The following is a 12648-nucleotide window of genomic DNA, read 5'->3' as shown; positions in this document are numbered from 1 at the left end:
CTTCGAGACTCCGATGGGAAGGAAGGCAATTTACTGGAAGATAAAGGGTAAATGTTTGGTAAACAGATTTGCTGGGCCATATGGAAGCAAGGGACAGAGGAATTTCATAACAGACCTTGCTGAATTCCTCCTTGTCTACTACCTAGTTCATATATGCTGTAGTTGTGTTCGTTTGTTTTCTTTCTTTCTTTCTTTCTTCTTTCTTCTTTCTTTCTTTCTTTCTTTCTTTCTTTCTTTATTCTCTTTCTTCTTTTTTTTCCTTTCTTCTTTCTCTTTTCTCTTTCTTTCTTTTCCTTTCTTCTCTTTCTCTTCTTTCTTTCTTTTCTTTCTTTCTTTCTTTCTCTTTCTTTCTCTTCTTTCTTTCTTTCTTTCTTCTTCAGAGAAGCAGGGCGCACCTGAAGCAGGGCTCAACTCAACGAATGGTGGGTGAGATCATGACCTGAAGTCAGATGCTTAACTGACTGAGCCACGCAGGTGCACTAGGCTGTACTGGTCTATGGTGCTCCCTTCCTGGAACAAGTCCTCTATTAATTCTCCCCTGCCCCCATCTACTTTTTTTTTAGGCAATTAGCAAGGAAGGCCAAAGTTTTTGAGTCTTCTGGAACTTGATGTTTTCAGATCAATGTAATTCTCACCAAAGTGGCATATCTTGGGGCCATTTGTTTTTTTTTTTTTTAATTTTTTTTTCAACGTTTATTTTTATTTTTGGGACAGAGAGAGACAGAGCATGAACGGGGGAGGGCAGAGAGAGAGGAGACACGAATCGGAAACAGGCTCCAGGCTCTGAGCCATCAGCCCGAGCCCGACGCGGGCTCGACTCACGGAGCGCGAGACCGTGACCTGGCTGAAGTCGGACGCTTAACCGACTGCGCCACCCAGGCGCCCCCTCTTGGGGCCATTTGTTTATGAACCTTTACTTTATCTTTAAACTGCAGGTTCAGGTTGGAAATGTGAGCAGTCTCAGATATTACTGATGAGACATGAATTGCTATAGTCTTTGAAGTGTGGTTTGACTCTAACTCTTGAAACTAAACTTGACTCCATTTCTAGGTCAGGAGTCTTTCCTGTATAAATAATGGCATGTATGCAATGAGCAGGCATAGCAATGTTTATTGAGTCAGCATTTGTAATAGCAAGAAAACATATAACAGGAAACAAAAAATTGTCCCTAACAAGTTCAGTGTGGGAAGCTTACCAATTTTGATCTAGAATTCTTACTATAAAATTTAATAGTGGTTAAGAGTGGGTTGGGATTTTATGTATAATTAATAGGAAAGATCTCACGGCTTACTGTTAGTTGGAAACATCACAGACAATACGTATAATCTTTTATTTAATAAGCTGTTTTTTGTATATCTATATACATGGTGTGTGTGGTGTGTGTGTGTGTGTGTTTGTGTGTATTGTGACTAAGTATGGGGATGACACACCACCTGAACTAATAAATACCCACCAAATTGTTAACTCTCTTGAGAGAGGATGACATTTTGGGTCAGGAGTGAGGAAGTTTCTCACTTTTATTCTGTATGTTTTGCTTTCAAGAAAAATGACAAGTATAATTTTTAAAAATTCTGATGCTAGATTTCAAATTCATTAGGATAAGTAAAGGTGAAGTGGTATGCTATGAGCACTGTGTCTTTAAAAATGATTCAGAGGGCGCCTGGGTGGCTCAGTCGGTTTCAGCATCCAACTTCAGCTCAGGCCATGATCTCACAGTCCATGGGTTCGAGCCCTGAGTCAGGCTCTGTACTGACAGCTCAGAGCCTGGAGCCTGCTTCGATTCTGTCTCCCTCTCTGTCTGCCCCTGCCCTGCTCATGCTGCTCTGTCTCAAAAAATAAATAAAACATTAAAAATTAAAAAAAAAAGATTCAGAGAAAATTGTTTGTTTCTCTATGCCCAAATACATTTCCACATTGGACTTTGATTGCAGGCTCAGGGAACACTTCATGACAGCCCCTCTTTACCCAACTTTATTATTATTTTGTTAGAAGTTTGTTTGTTTATAAAGTAATCTCTGCATTCAACATGGGCTCAACCCACATCCCAAGATCAAGAGTCAAATCTCTTCTGCCTGAGCCAGCCAGCACCCTCTCTTACCCAGTTTTAACAGATGACTTTTTTCTGTTTTTCCTCAGATTCCTTTTTACGAAGATATTTGTAAAGGCATTAAAGCTGGTGACACCTGTGAGAAACTAGTGGGGTATTCTGCCGTGTATAGAGTCTGTTTTGGAATGGCCTGTTTCTTCTTCATCTTCTGCCTTCTGACCTTGAAAATCAACAGCAGCAAAGGTTGTAGAGCGCAATTCACAACGGGTGAGTCTTCAGTCTTGGGGGGTTGGTTTCTGAATAGTTATTTATTTTGCGAGAGAGGGAGTGTGAGCAGGGGAGGGTAGAGAGAGAGGGAGTGAATCCCAAGCAGGCTTGGCACTGTCAGTGTGCGGGGTTCTAACTCACAAAGCATCAATCCGATCACGACCTGAGCCCAAAATGAAGAATCAGACGCTTAAACCGACTGAGCCACCCAGGCGCCCCTAGTTTCCCCTTTCCTGATATTCAGAATAGTGTTCCTTGACCTCTTCTAATCCAACCATCTGACTGCTCTTCCTGTAGTTTGAAATTGTTGACAACTCGTTTTCGGGAAGGGGGGATTTGTCACCCCTCAGTGGCCCAAGAATTAGAATCCTATTGGTCACGCCAGTACCACAGTGGAGATAGTGCAGCAGATAGCGTTTTTATTTCTAGTACTAAGACCTACCCCAGGTCATTTCCACCCCCCTGCAACAAAGTGGTGTTTTGCGCAATCAGCGGCTATGCTGAATTGGTCTTAATTATGGGACAAGGCAGTCTCCAGTCACTTAATTACTTCCTCTCGATTTGGAAGGAACAGTACCAATGGTAGAAACATGGACTGACATGCTTACCTTCTCTCTGTCTCTTTTTTTTTTTTTTTTGAGAGAGAGAGAGAGACAGAGCATGACTGGGGAGGGGCAGAGAGCGAGGGACACAGAATCCGAAGCAGGCTCCAGGCCTGAGCTGTCAGCACAGAGCCCGATGCGGGGCTCGAACCCATGAACCATGAGATCATGACCTGAGCCGAAGTCGGACGCCTAACCGACTGACATGCTTACCTTATAAAAGGTCTTTTGTCCTTCCATGAATATCATTTAAATACATTTCCTCTTTTTTTTTTTTCTTTCCAGCTTTTGGTTCTTTAAACTTCTGCTGTTGGGGGCCATGTGCTCAGGAGCTTTCTTCATTCCAGATCAGGACCTTTCTGAATGGTACAAATGGGGTATTTGGGTACCTATTTATTTTGTTCTTACCCATTTTGTAAAATTGTTCAAAAGTGTAGTCCAGGTGCCTTTTGATATTTCAAATTAGTGATTTTCTCTGTGGTTTAATAAAAAAAAAATTCCTGCCTTACCTGCCCACACGTATCCACCTTCCCCACTCCCTATCCCTTCCTGTTCACTCCTCTTTCTCCATCTAGATCTTTCCCCTATTCCCTCCCTTTCTGGCCAGGTGTTACTCTACAGCCTGGAGAATTCAATTGATAATTTTAAGGTGATTGGCTTGAAGGGAAAATGGGGCCCTGCAAGTCTGTCTGAAAACCAGTTTAGCATGTCAGCATGACACCATCACTGAAGGGGTTCTGGGACGCCTTGTTCTTTCTGAGCACTGCCCGGAAATCTGCCTACGCAGAACACGAGGCTACTGAGTTTTAAATCAGCTGCAGCTATAATGAGATAAGAAAGGCATCATCCAGCCTTATTTCTAAACTTACCTATGTGAAACTGTATATAATATTGGATTACATTTCTTATTCCTAGAATTTCCCAAACTTAATTTAATTTGGGACCGTTAATCATAGCTGAAACAGGGGCCCTTCTACATGAAAACTAGGGAGATTCAAAACATTGTTTAACCCAAACGAATTCATTTTCCTAATTAAGGTAGTAAAAACATTCACACTGTGTCAGTCCCTAAGGAACAGCCTATGGCCCCTCAAATGGTCACTAGGGTCTGGCTAGTTTTTAGGGGCATAACAAGCTACATGCACTCCTGAAGGAGGTCCTCTCGGAGTCTTATTTTTTCCTAAAATGCTGTTAACTAGTTTTCTGTTCCCCACAGATGTACTTTTATGTGTTAGAAAGATAGATTTAGAATGGGATGCGGCCAACAGTTCTTTTTATAGACAACTGCAGTTCAGCCATTTTCATAGACAACCTGTAACCTAGAGACATGGCACTGAAGGTTAAGCTTCCTTGTAGCAGAGTGAGGAGTGGATCTGAGTCCGTGGCCCCCAGTCTGACCCTCATTTCTCTACTAATCTCCGTGGCTCACTGCCTTTTTTCTTCTTAAGTGTTTTTTACTTACAAATCGTGGGTCGTTTTGATTTTGTGAATAGCTGCGTCTTTTAGCGTAGCTGTCAGTTACAGTGTGTAGGTTCAGCTTAGATGCTCAAGAGCCACACACAATGCTTTGTGTTCATCCCGCTACGTCCTTTCCTGGCCATGGGACATTTTTTTTTTTTTTAAACGTTTTATTTCTCCTTTTGAGAGACAGAAAGAACAGAGTGTGAGCTAGGGAGGGGCAGAGAGAGAGAGGGAGACACAGAATCCGAAGCGCCTCCAGGCTCTGAGCTGTTAGCACAGAGCCCCATGCGGGGCTCACACCCACAAACTGTGAGATCATGACCTAGCCGAAGTCGGACACTTAATTGACTGAGCCCCGTGGTTTTGGGACTTTTTGGCTTTGTCGATTTGCCTAGACTCTCATTTTTCTCATCTGTAAAGTGCGTGTACAATAGCACCCATCTTATACGCTTGCGTGGAAATTAAATGTGTTTTGCAGGTACGTAAGAATGTAGTAAAGATAAACTGTCTCATTATTCCTTTAAGCTCAGCACTTGGAGTGATCCCCTCATCTCCTTTTGGATGGTCTTCTTTTGCAGCCTGGCGCTATGTGGGAGCCGTCGGGGGCTTCATCTTTATAGGCATCCAGCTCATCCTGCTCGTGGAGTTTGCACATAAATGGAACAAGAACTGGTATGTGCATTTTGGGAGGGTTTCCAAGTGAACTCAGTCGTTGCTCGGGGAAACTGCCTGCAGTACGGTGTTGATAGAGGGTCTACCCCGAGCTGTGTTGGCAGGGGTGGGCAGCCTGCTCGTGCGAGAAACAGGTTGGCGCACTTTCCCTTCATTCCTCTCCTCTACCGGTTTTCCTCTCCTTTCTTCCTTTCCTTCTTCCATGTTATTTCTTTTTCACTTTTTGGCTTTTGGGTTTTCCCTCTGTTCTCTCATTTGGGCTCTGAGTCAGCTGCTGTTGTGACTTAGCCACACTCACATCCATTGCTGGCACCTCTTGGCCCTGGCTCCCCGGTTGTGACGCTAGGTGCCTGAAAACTTGGGCAGGTTTTATCTTATGCCTCCATCCTCAGGAGATTTAGAAAAAAGTACTTTGGGGGCACCTGGGTGGGTCAGTCAGTCTGACTCTTGGTTTCAGCTCAGGTCATGATCTTTCATGAGTTTGAGCCCCATCAGGCTCTGCACCAACAGTGCGGAGCCTGCTTGGGATTGTCTCCCTCTTTCCCTCCCTCTCCCCCACTCGTGCTGTCTCTGTCTCTCTCAAAGTAAATAAATACACTTAAAAAAAATTTTTTTTGGTTCTTTCTCAATCTGCCTAAGATTATAAAGATCTGTTGTGCTACCTTAGAAAGCCATCCTGAATTTAAAAATGTAGATTCTTTCTAAGCGCCTTGAGCATGGAATTCACATCCTAGGATAAGTAGGAAATGCCAAATTATTAATAGCTAGTTTTATTTCTTGCTGAGCCACACAATTCAGGAAATGGCAACTAGGTAAGTGTCAGCCCCTTGAGTGCTAAAGGCCAGGCTGACTCCCTTTGTGCCCCCCCAGGCAGGGCACTTTGCTGCTCTTGTTTGCTTAGCTTCCTTATAAAATAACAAATGAGAATAACTATCTATTGTGCTAGGAAGACTTCTTGTTGTTTTGTCATTTTTATTCGCATCATGTTATTTTAAACTGTTTTGGAAAAAAGAAATCAGAAAATAATGTATGAACATGAAATTTATTTTTTCTCTTGGACAAAACAAAATATACGGTCCAGATTCCCTCAAAGTAACTTTTCATTCTGATTATATCCTCAGCTTGTGGTAGTTAGTGTTTCATTGGGTTTGGTTTTGTTTCTTTAGAGATCAAATCAAGAGATGCCTGAGTGAAAGGCTAGTGTTATCATTTTATAATTTAGTGAATACTAAATACCCAAATACTTAATAGTCAGTTTCTAAAATATTTACAGCACATAGAGGAGTCACATAAGTGATACTACAGAAATTTATTTTGTCTAATATAAAATCATTCTAAATGTTTCCTAAAATTCTTACACATATAGGTCAAAATAGGGAACTTCATGGTGGAAGAATACCGTTTTTGATACTGGGTGCCTGATTTACCCAGTAAGCAGTATGTTCTCTTGACAATATTTGAGCTTCTTTACTCTGACTTGAATGTTTTGCTCAGTTCTGAAGCCATTTTCTGGGACTAATTATTCATGCTAAGTTTTAACAGGCATTTTGGAAGAGTTTGGCTGCTGTAAAAACCTTCCAGAAACCACTCAGTAAGAACAACTTAAGTGCTTTGCAACCGATGATGTTGCTATTGTCTACACATTGAGGCCAGTATCCCAACAAAATCCCTTAATGTCAGCATATTCATATTTGATTTGTCTGCCTAAAATTAGGATTAAGCTAGGCAGCTCACTAATAATGTATTTTCAGATAAATTAATCTAATTTACTAGGTTTGTTTTTTAACAGAGACTATTGCTTACAAGGATAGTCTAGAAAATATAATACATCACTTTTCATGGAACAACCAGACTGCTTTTTTTCCCCTTTTCCTCTCTGTTCTCTCTCTCTCTCTCTCTCTCTCTCCCTCTCTCTTTTTTTAAGTTTACTTATTATTTTAGAGAGAGAGAGGGAGAGTGAGAGGAGAGAGACAATCCCAAGTAGGCTCCCTCCCGACTGTCAGTGCAGAGCCCCATGTGGGGCTTGATCTCACAAACTAGGAGATCATGACCTGAGCTGAAATTGAGAGTTGGCCACTTAACCAGCTGAACCACCCAAGTGCCCCTGTTTCCTCTTTTCAAGAAATATCTTGAGAAGCAGATCCCAAAGGCAGTAGGACAGAGGCCAGGGGTCCGGAAACCAGGAGACTGCAGGTGTCTGTCCCTCTGCTCCTCTAGATCGCTGTTTCCCTTGGGCATATTACTTGGCCTCTCTGACTGCTGTTTTCACACCTGCAGAATAACATGGTCACGTTAGATGTTTAATTTTCTTTTTCCTTTCGACCTCAGATATTGTGATTTGAAGTGACACTTCTATATCAAAATTGAAATAGCAAAAAGTAGAAGGTACATTTAGGTGTTTCTAACAAAGACCCATTTTCTAAACGTGCTAGATTTGTCATTTCTGCTGTGGCTAGGTGTTAGTTACTCCAGAACCTGAGCCCAGCCTGGTGCCAGCGTACTGCTGGGTTGGTGCACTCTGCCCCGTTGTCTGGTCCTTTTCTAATCTCCTTTGAAGCACTTCTTCGCATTTAGCATTTATTCACAGTTTTGGGGAGTATTAACTGTGTCCCAGACAGTGTGGTAGGCACCGAGAGTATAAAGATAAGTAAGTCATGGCACTTGGGTTATCTGCAAAACAAAAGGTCATTAAGGAGGAGGTCATGAATCTGGAGCAGCAGGAATAGCAGCCATTCTCCTAAAACACTGCTGCACAAAGTTATTATTTTTTTAATGCTTGTTTGTTCCTGAGAGAGAGGCAGAGAGAGACAGAGAAAGAGAGCACAAGTGGGGGGTGGGTGGGAGGGGCAGAGAGGGAGGGAGACACAGAATATGAAGCAGGCTCCAGGCTCTGAGCTGTCAGCACAGAGCCTGACACAGGGCTCAAACTCACAAACCTTGAGATCATGACCTGAGCTGAAGTCGGACACTCAACCGACTGAGCCACCCAGGCACCCCCACAAAGTTATTTTTTAACAGCTGACATTTCTTACACTAATATTCAGTAGGCACGTGTTTGCCAGGCACTCAATAGCAGGAGAAGAGCAGTGAACACAGTGATGTCCTGCTCTATGAAGCTTACCTTCTCCTGTTGGGGAGGGCAGGAGGCATGGACAGATAACCAATTTATGATCAAGTAAATAAGTAACAGGTTCAATGGGAAAAGACCGGGGAAAAAGAAAGCAGGGTGTGGGGGTTGAGGAGAGCAGGGCAGGGAAAGGCTTCATGATCAGGTGTGAGGGAGACCACTGCAAACAGAAGGAAGTGTGGAGGCTGAGGCAGGACTGTGGCGGGCCCATGCCTGGCTTGTTTGGGGGCAAATGGGGGCCCACTGTGCTGCACCCCTGTGGTGAGGGATGGGCACCAGAGGTGAGGTAGGAGATGCCATTTGGCCAGATGCTGTCGGGCTTCTGGGGCATTTATGTGAGGTAGGAAGGGCATTAGTGGGGTTTGAAACCAGAGGAAAGTGTTACAAAGTATATTTTAATTCCAGGAAAGGTTTGGGGTGTCAGAGGTGCAAGTAAGGAGGCCCGTGGAAGATAATCCAGGTGAGAGATGGCTGTAGCTCAGACAATGGTAGCAGCAGTCAGATTCTAGTCTATTCCAAAATTGGAACTCATGGACTTTGCTGGTGGTGATGAGGAGGTGGGGTTGGGTGGGGGGAGGGAAAAAAGACTGTAGTCACGAGTTCTTTTCTTTTTTAAAAAAAAGTTTCCCTTCCCAAAAGGAAGGAATGGAACTGCCACCTTCTGAGTTTGGGAAGATGAAGAAAAGCAGGATTAGGGGGTAGAGATGCGCATTTGGGAAGTCAGTTTGGACCAGGCCCCTTCCCCCGCCCCCTGCGCTGAACAGTTGGATAATGTGAGTCTAAAGTTGAAGGGAGAGGTTAGGGTTGGGAATTTAACTTTGGGAATGTAGACCTATATTGACTATAAGAAAGTCTTTTTTTTTTTTTTTTTTTTAATTTTTTTTTCAACGTTTTTATTTATTTTTGGACAGAGAGAGACAGAGCATGAACGGGGGAGGGGCAGAGAGAGAGGGAGACACAGAATCGGAAACAGGCTCCAGGCTCTGAGCCATCAGCCCAGAGCCTGACGTGGGGCTCAAACTCACGGACCGCGAGATCGTGACCTGGCTGAAGCCGGTCGCTTAACCGATTGCGCCACCCAGGCGCCCCTATAAGAAAGTCTTCATATGCTAGCGACAGCCCAAAAGACCAGTAAAGGAACAGTTGCACCCTACCCACACACTGGTCAGCAGTGTTTGCCTTTCTCTATACATTGCATTCTGTTCCTGTCATCGATTACCATTTGGCTTCTACATCCACTCCCCCCCACCCCTTCTCGAGTCTTACTCTATTATTTCCTTCGTGTGCCTTTTATGTTAGACTAATTCTGTGGTCACTGGCGTGGTTTCAGGAATATGATGGTCATTATGATTTTGGTCTTCCCTCCCTATTTGTCTCTGGCTGCAGTAACTTTTTCATCATTAAAACATTTTAGCTGAGTTGCCTGAATACTTTCCAGTTCTGTGAAAACATTAAGCAAGTTGCTTTCTCTGTGAAGGTTTGTGAGAATGTGGTTACAGTGTGGCAGTTTAATCATAAGGCAGATGACAGTGATTCACCCGTGCTCCCTATGGTTCTATCGTCTTGATTGAGCGGTTTTGAACTCTTGTTTTGTTATTGTCCTCAACAATTTCTATAGATTGTTAAACCACCGCTCATTTCTCTTATCCCTTTATAATATTTACATAAACTAGAGAGAAAATTAATCTCTTCTTTAAGGGTTTTATTGTAAATCCCATTACAGTTTTTTACTCCTTTCCTAGCTGATTTATTCTTTTCAGACTCTCCCTTGGAGCATCTGGGTGGCTCAGTCAGTTGAGCCCGACTTCAGCTCAGGTCATGCTCTCATGATCTCATGAATATGAGCCCCTCGTCAGGCTCTATGCTGACAGTGCAGAACCTGCCTGGGATTCTCCCTCTCCCTCTCTCTGCCCCTCCCAAAATAAATAAACCCCCTCTCAAAATAAGTAAACTTAAAAAAAAAAAAAAAAAAAACCAACTCTCTTTTAATCCTATGTGGCATCGCTTTGGAGAAGCAGTACCACTACAGACCCACCTTTGCAGCAGAGGGATGAAAGGGCCGAGGTCATCCAGTCTTTGAGTGAAGTTTGTCTCTCCCTAAAGAGAAGATGGACATTAGCAGAAGCTGCTACAGCAGCCCCTCCAGGCTCTGTGTTGAGAGGGAAACCACAAAGAGAACTTAACTAAGAGCTACTTTTTTTTTTTTTTTTAACGTTTATTTATTTTTGAGACAGAGAGAGACAGAGCATGAATGGGGGAGGGTCAGAGAGAGAGAGACACAGAATATGAAACAGGCTCCAGGCTCTGAGCCATCAGCACAGAGCCTGGCACGGGGCTGGAACTCACGGACCGTGAGTTCATGACCTGAGCCAAAGTCAGACGCTCAACCGACTGAGCCACCCAGGCGCCCCAAGAGCTGCTTTTTAATACTGCTGAAACGTATCCCAGGGCGATTCCTTTCAGAATGGGGAGGTTACGGAGCGCCTGGGTGGCTCAGTTGGTTAAGTTTCCAACTTCAGCTCAGGCTGTGATCTCATGGTTGTGTGTTTAAGCCCTGCATTAGGCTCCACACTTGGAATTCTCTCCCTCTCTCAGCTCCTTCCCTGCTTGCACGCATGTGTATGTGTGTGTGCACTCTCTCCCTCCTCTCTCTCTCACAGTAAATAAAAAAAAAAAAAAAAGAATGGAGAGGTTAGAGTCAAGTCTGTGCAAGTACATTTTAGTTGATGAATACATATGTAAAAACGGAATGTTGTAGTGTTTAGGAAAAATTCTAAGCCTGAACCAAAATTGTTTTGAGATGTTTACCTGTACCTTCTAGCTTTGATTGAGACTAACTGTTGATAAAATGATAGTCTTCCGGACAACTGGGGTGATAGCGGCCTGAGGGCTGATAGCATTAGTTACCGCCTGAGAGACGGTCAGAGAACAGGGGCCTCATCACCTTGTCTTCTCTCCTCTCCCTCTTACCACTTCTGGAGAAACAGGACTGCCGGCACAGCTACCAACAAGCTGTGGTATGCCGCTCTGGCCCTGGTGACACTCGTCATGTACTCCATCGCCACCGGAGGCTTGATTTTGATGGCAGTGTTTTACACCCAGAAGGACGGCTGCCTGGAAAACAAAATTCTCCTGGGGCTGAACGGAGGCCTGTGTCTGCTTATTTCAGTGGTAGCCATCTCGCCTTGTGTTCAAAATCGTAAGCACAAGTTTTTTCCATCCCTCCTCATTTATATATTTTTTGTGTGTCTTTGACCAAACCCGGTGCTTTTGTTTGTTTTGTTTTGTTTTTAAATTCTGGCCACTCCATAATTTATCATGGATGGGTCAGCAGTAGGAAGGGTGGGATTGAAGTCTTCACTTGGGCTGAATGGGATAGTTGGCATGCTTCTTGTCAAGAAAGATCTCAAGGTAGTAAAGGCAATAAATAAGATAGCTATTACCATTATTATTTTTTTTAATGTTTGTTTATTTTTGAGAGAGACAGAGAGCGTGAGCAGGGGAGGGCAGAGAGAGAGGGAGGCACAGGATCCGAAGCAGGCTCCAGGCTCTGAGCTGTCAGCATAGAGCCCGATGTGGGGCTTGAACCCACAAACCGTGAGATCATGACCTGAGTTGAAGTCAGACGCCCAACCAACTGAGCCACCAGGCGCCCCAGCTATTAACCATTATTAATGAATGTACCACAAGGAGCGTTTAAATGGAAGATGCCCTGATTGTATATTAAGTTCTTCCCATAATCTCTGTGTAAAACTTGAATGAGAAGGCTGAGGAAGGAGTGCTTTCTGGGCTCATCTTTCACTCAAGGCCTGTGGACCAAAAATCAGGGACCATGTGGTCTAGGAGTCAAGAAGCAGGAAATTTGATCTGGCTGAGCCAGCAGCTGGCCCACGAGCTAACCTTCCTCAGATCCAAGTCCTTTCTCAGTAAAGCCAACAGAAATCTGTAAACCTGACGTGACCTAAGGTTGTTTCAAAGGCAAATGGAAGAGGGGTGCCTGGCTGGGTCAGTCAGTTGAGCATGTAACTCTTAATCTCCTGTTGATGAGTTCAAGCCCCATGTTGAGCATAGAGCTTACTTAAAAACGAACAAACAAACAATCCACAAAGGCAAAGGGAAGAAATAATGGGATTTTGGAAGTGCTTTAGAAAGTATAGACTCGAGTTGTTTTTATAAACAACTTCTGATGTCTTAAGCCAGACTGCCATCTTTGGTTATAGAAAGAAGTGTCCATGGCCTAATTTCCTTGTAGAAAACCAAATGACATTCAGGTTTCTAGATAGGAAAAGGGCAATGTGGCCAATAATTTATAGCTCTTCAAATCATTTCTAAAATGGTGATTTAATAAGTTAACTAGTATTGGTGTACCTGGATGGTTTAGTCCCTACTGGAAGAATGATCTCCAGGTCGTAAGTTCAAATCCCACATTGGGTATAGAGATAACTTAAATAAATAAACTTTAAGGAAAAAAA

The 12648-nt window shown here is 43.5% G+C and overlaps 1 protein-coding gene across 1 annotated transcript in view; it reads left to right on the top strand.

The window, feature by feature from the left end:
- The window catches only part of SERINC5 (serine incorporator 5), a 102261-nt gene that overhangs the window by 66875 nt on the left and 22738 nt on the right, over positions 1 to 12648 (top strand). The window contains 6 exon segments of the mRNA XM_030323736.1: positions 2137 to 2299; positions 2302 to 2314; positions 3202 to 3270; positions 3272 to 3282; positions 4956 to 5049; positions 11164 to 11375. Of these exon segments, the coding sequence (XP_030179596.1) occupies positions 2137 to 2299; positions 2302 to 2314; positions 3202 to 3270; positions 3272 to 3282; positions 4956 to 5049; positions 11164 to 11375 (562 nt within the window).

This window comes from Lynx canadensis, chromosome A1 (assembly GCF_007474595.2).
Source record: "Lynx canadensis isolate LIC74 chromosome A1, mLynCan4.pri.v2, whole genome shotgun sequence".
NCBI lineage: Eukaryota > Metazoa > Chordata > Mammalia > Carnivora > Felidae > Lynx > Lynx canadensis.
This window is presented reverse-complemented; position numbering and strand designations above follow the sequence as displayed.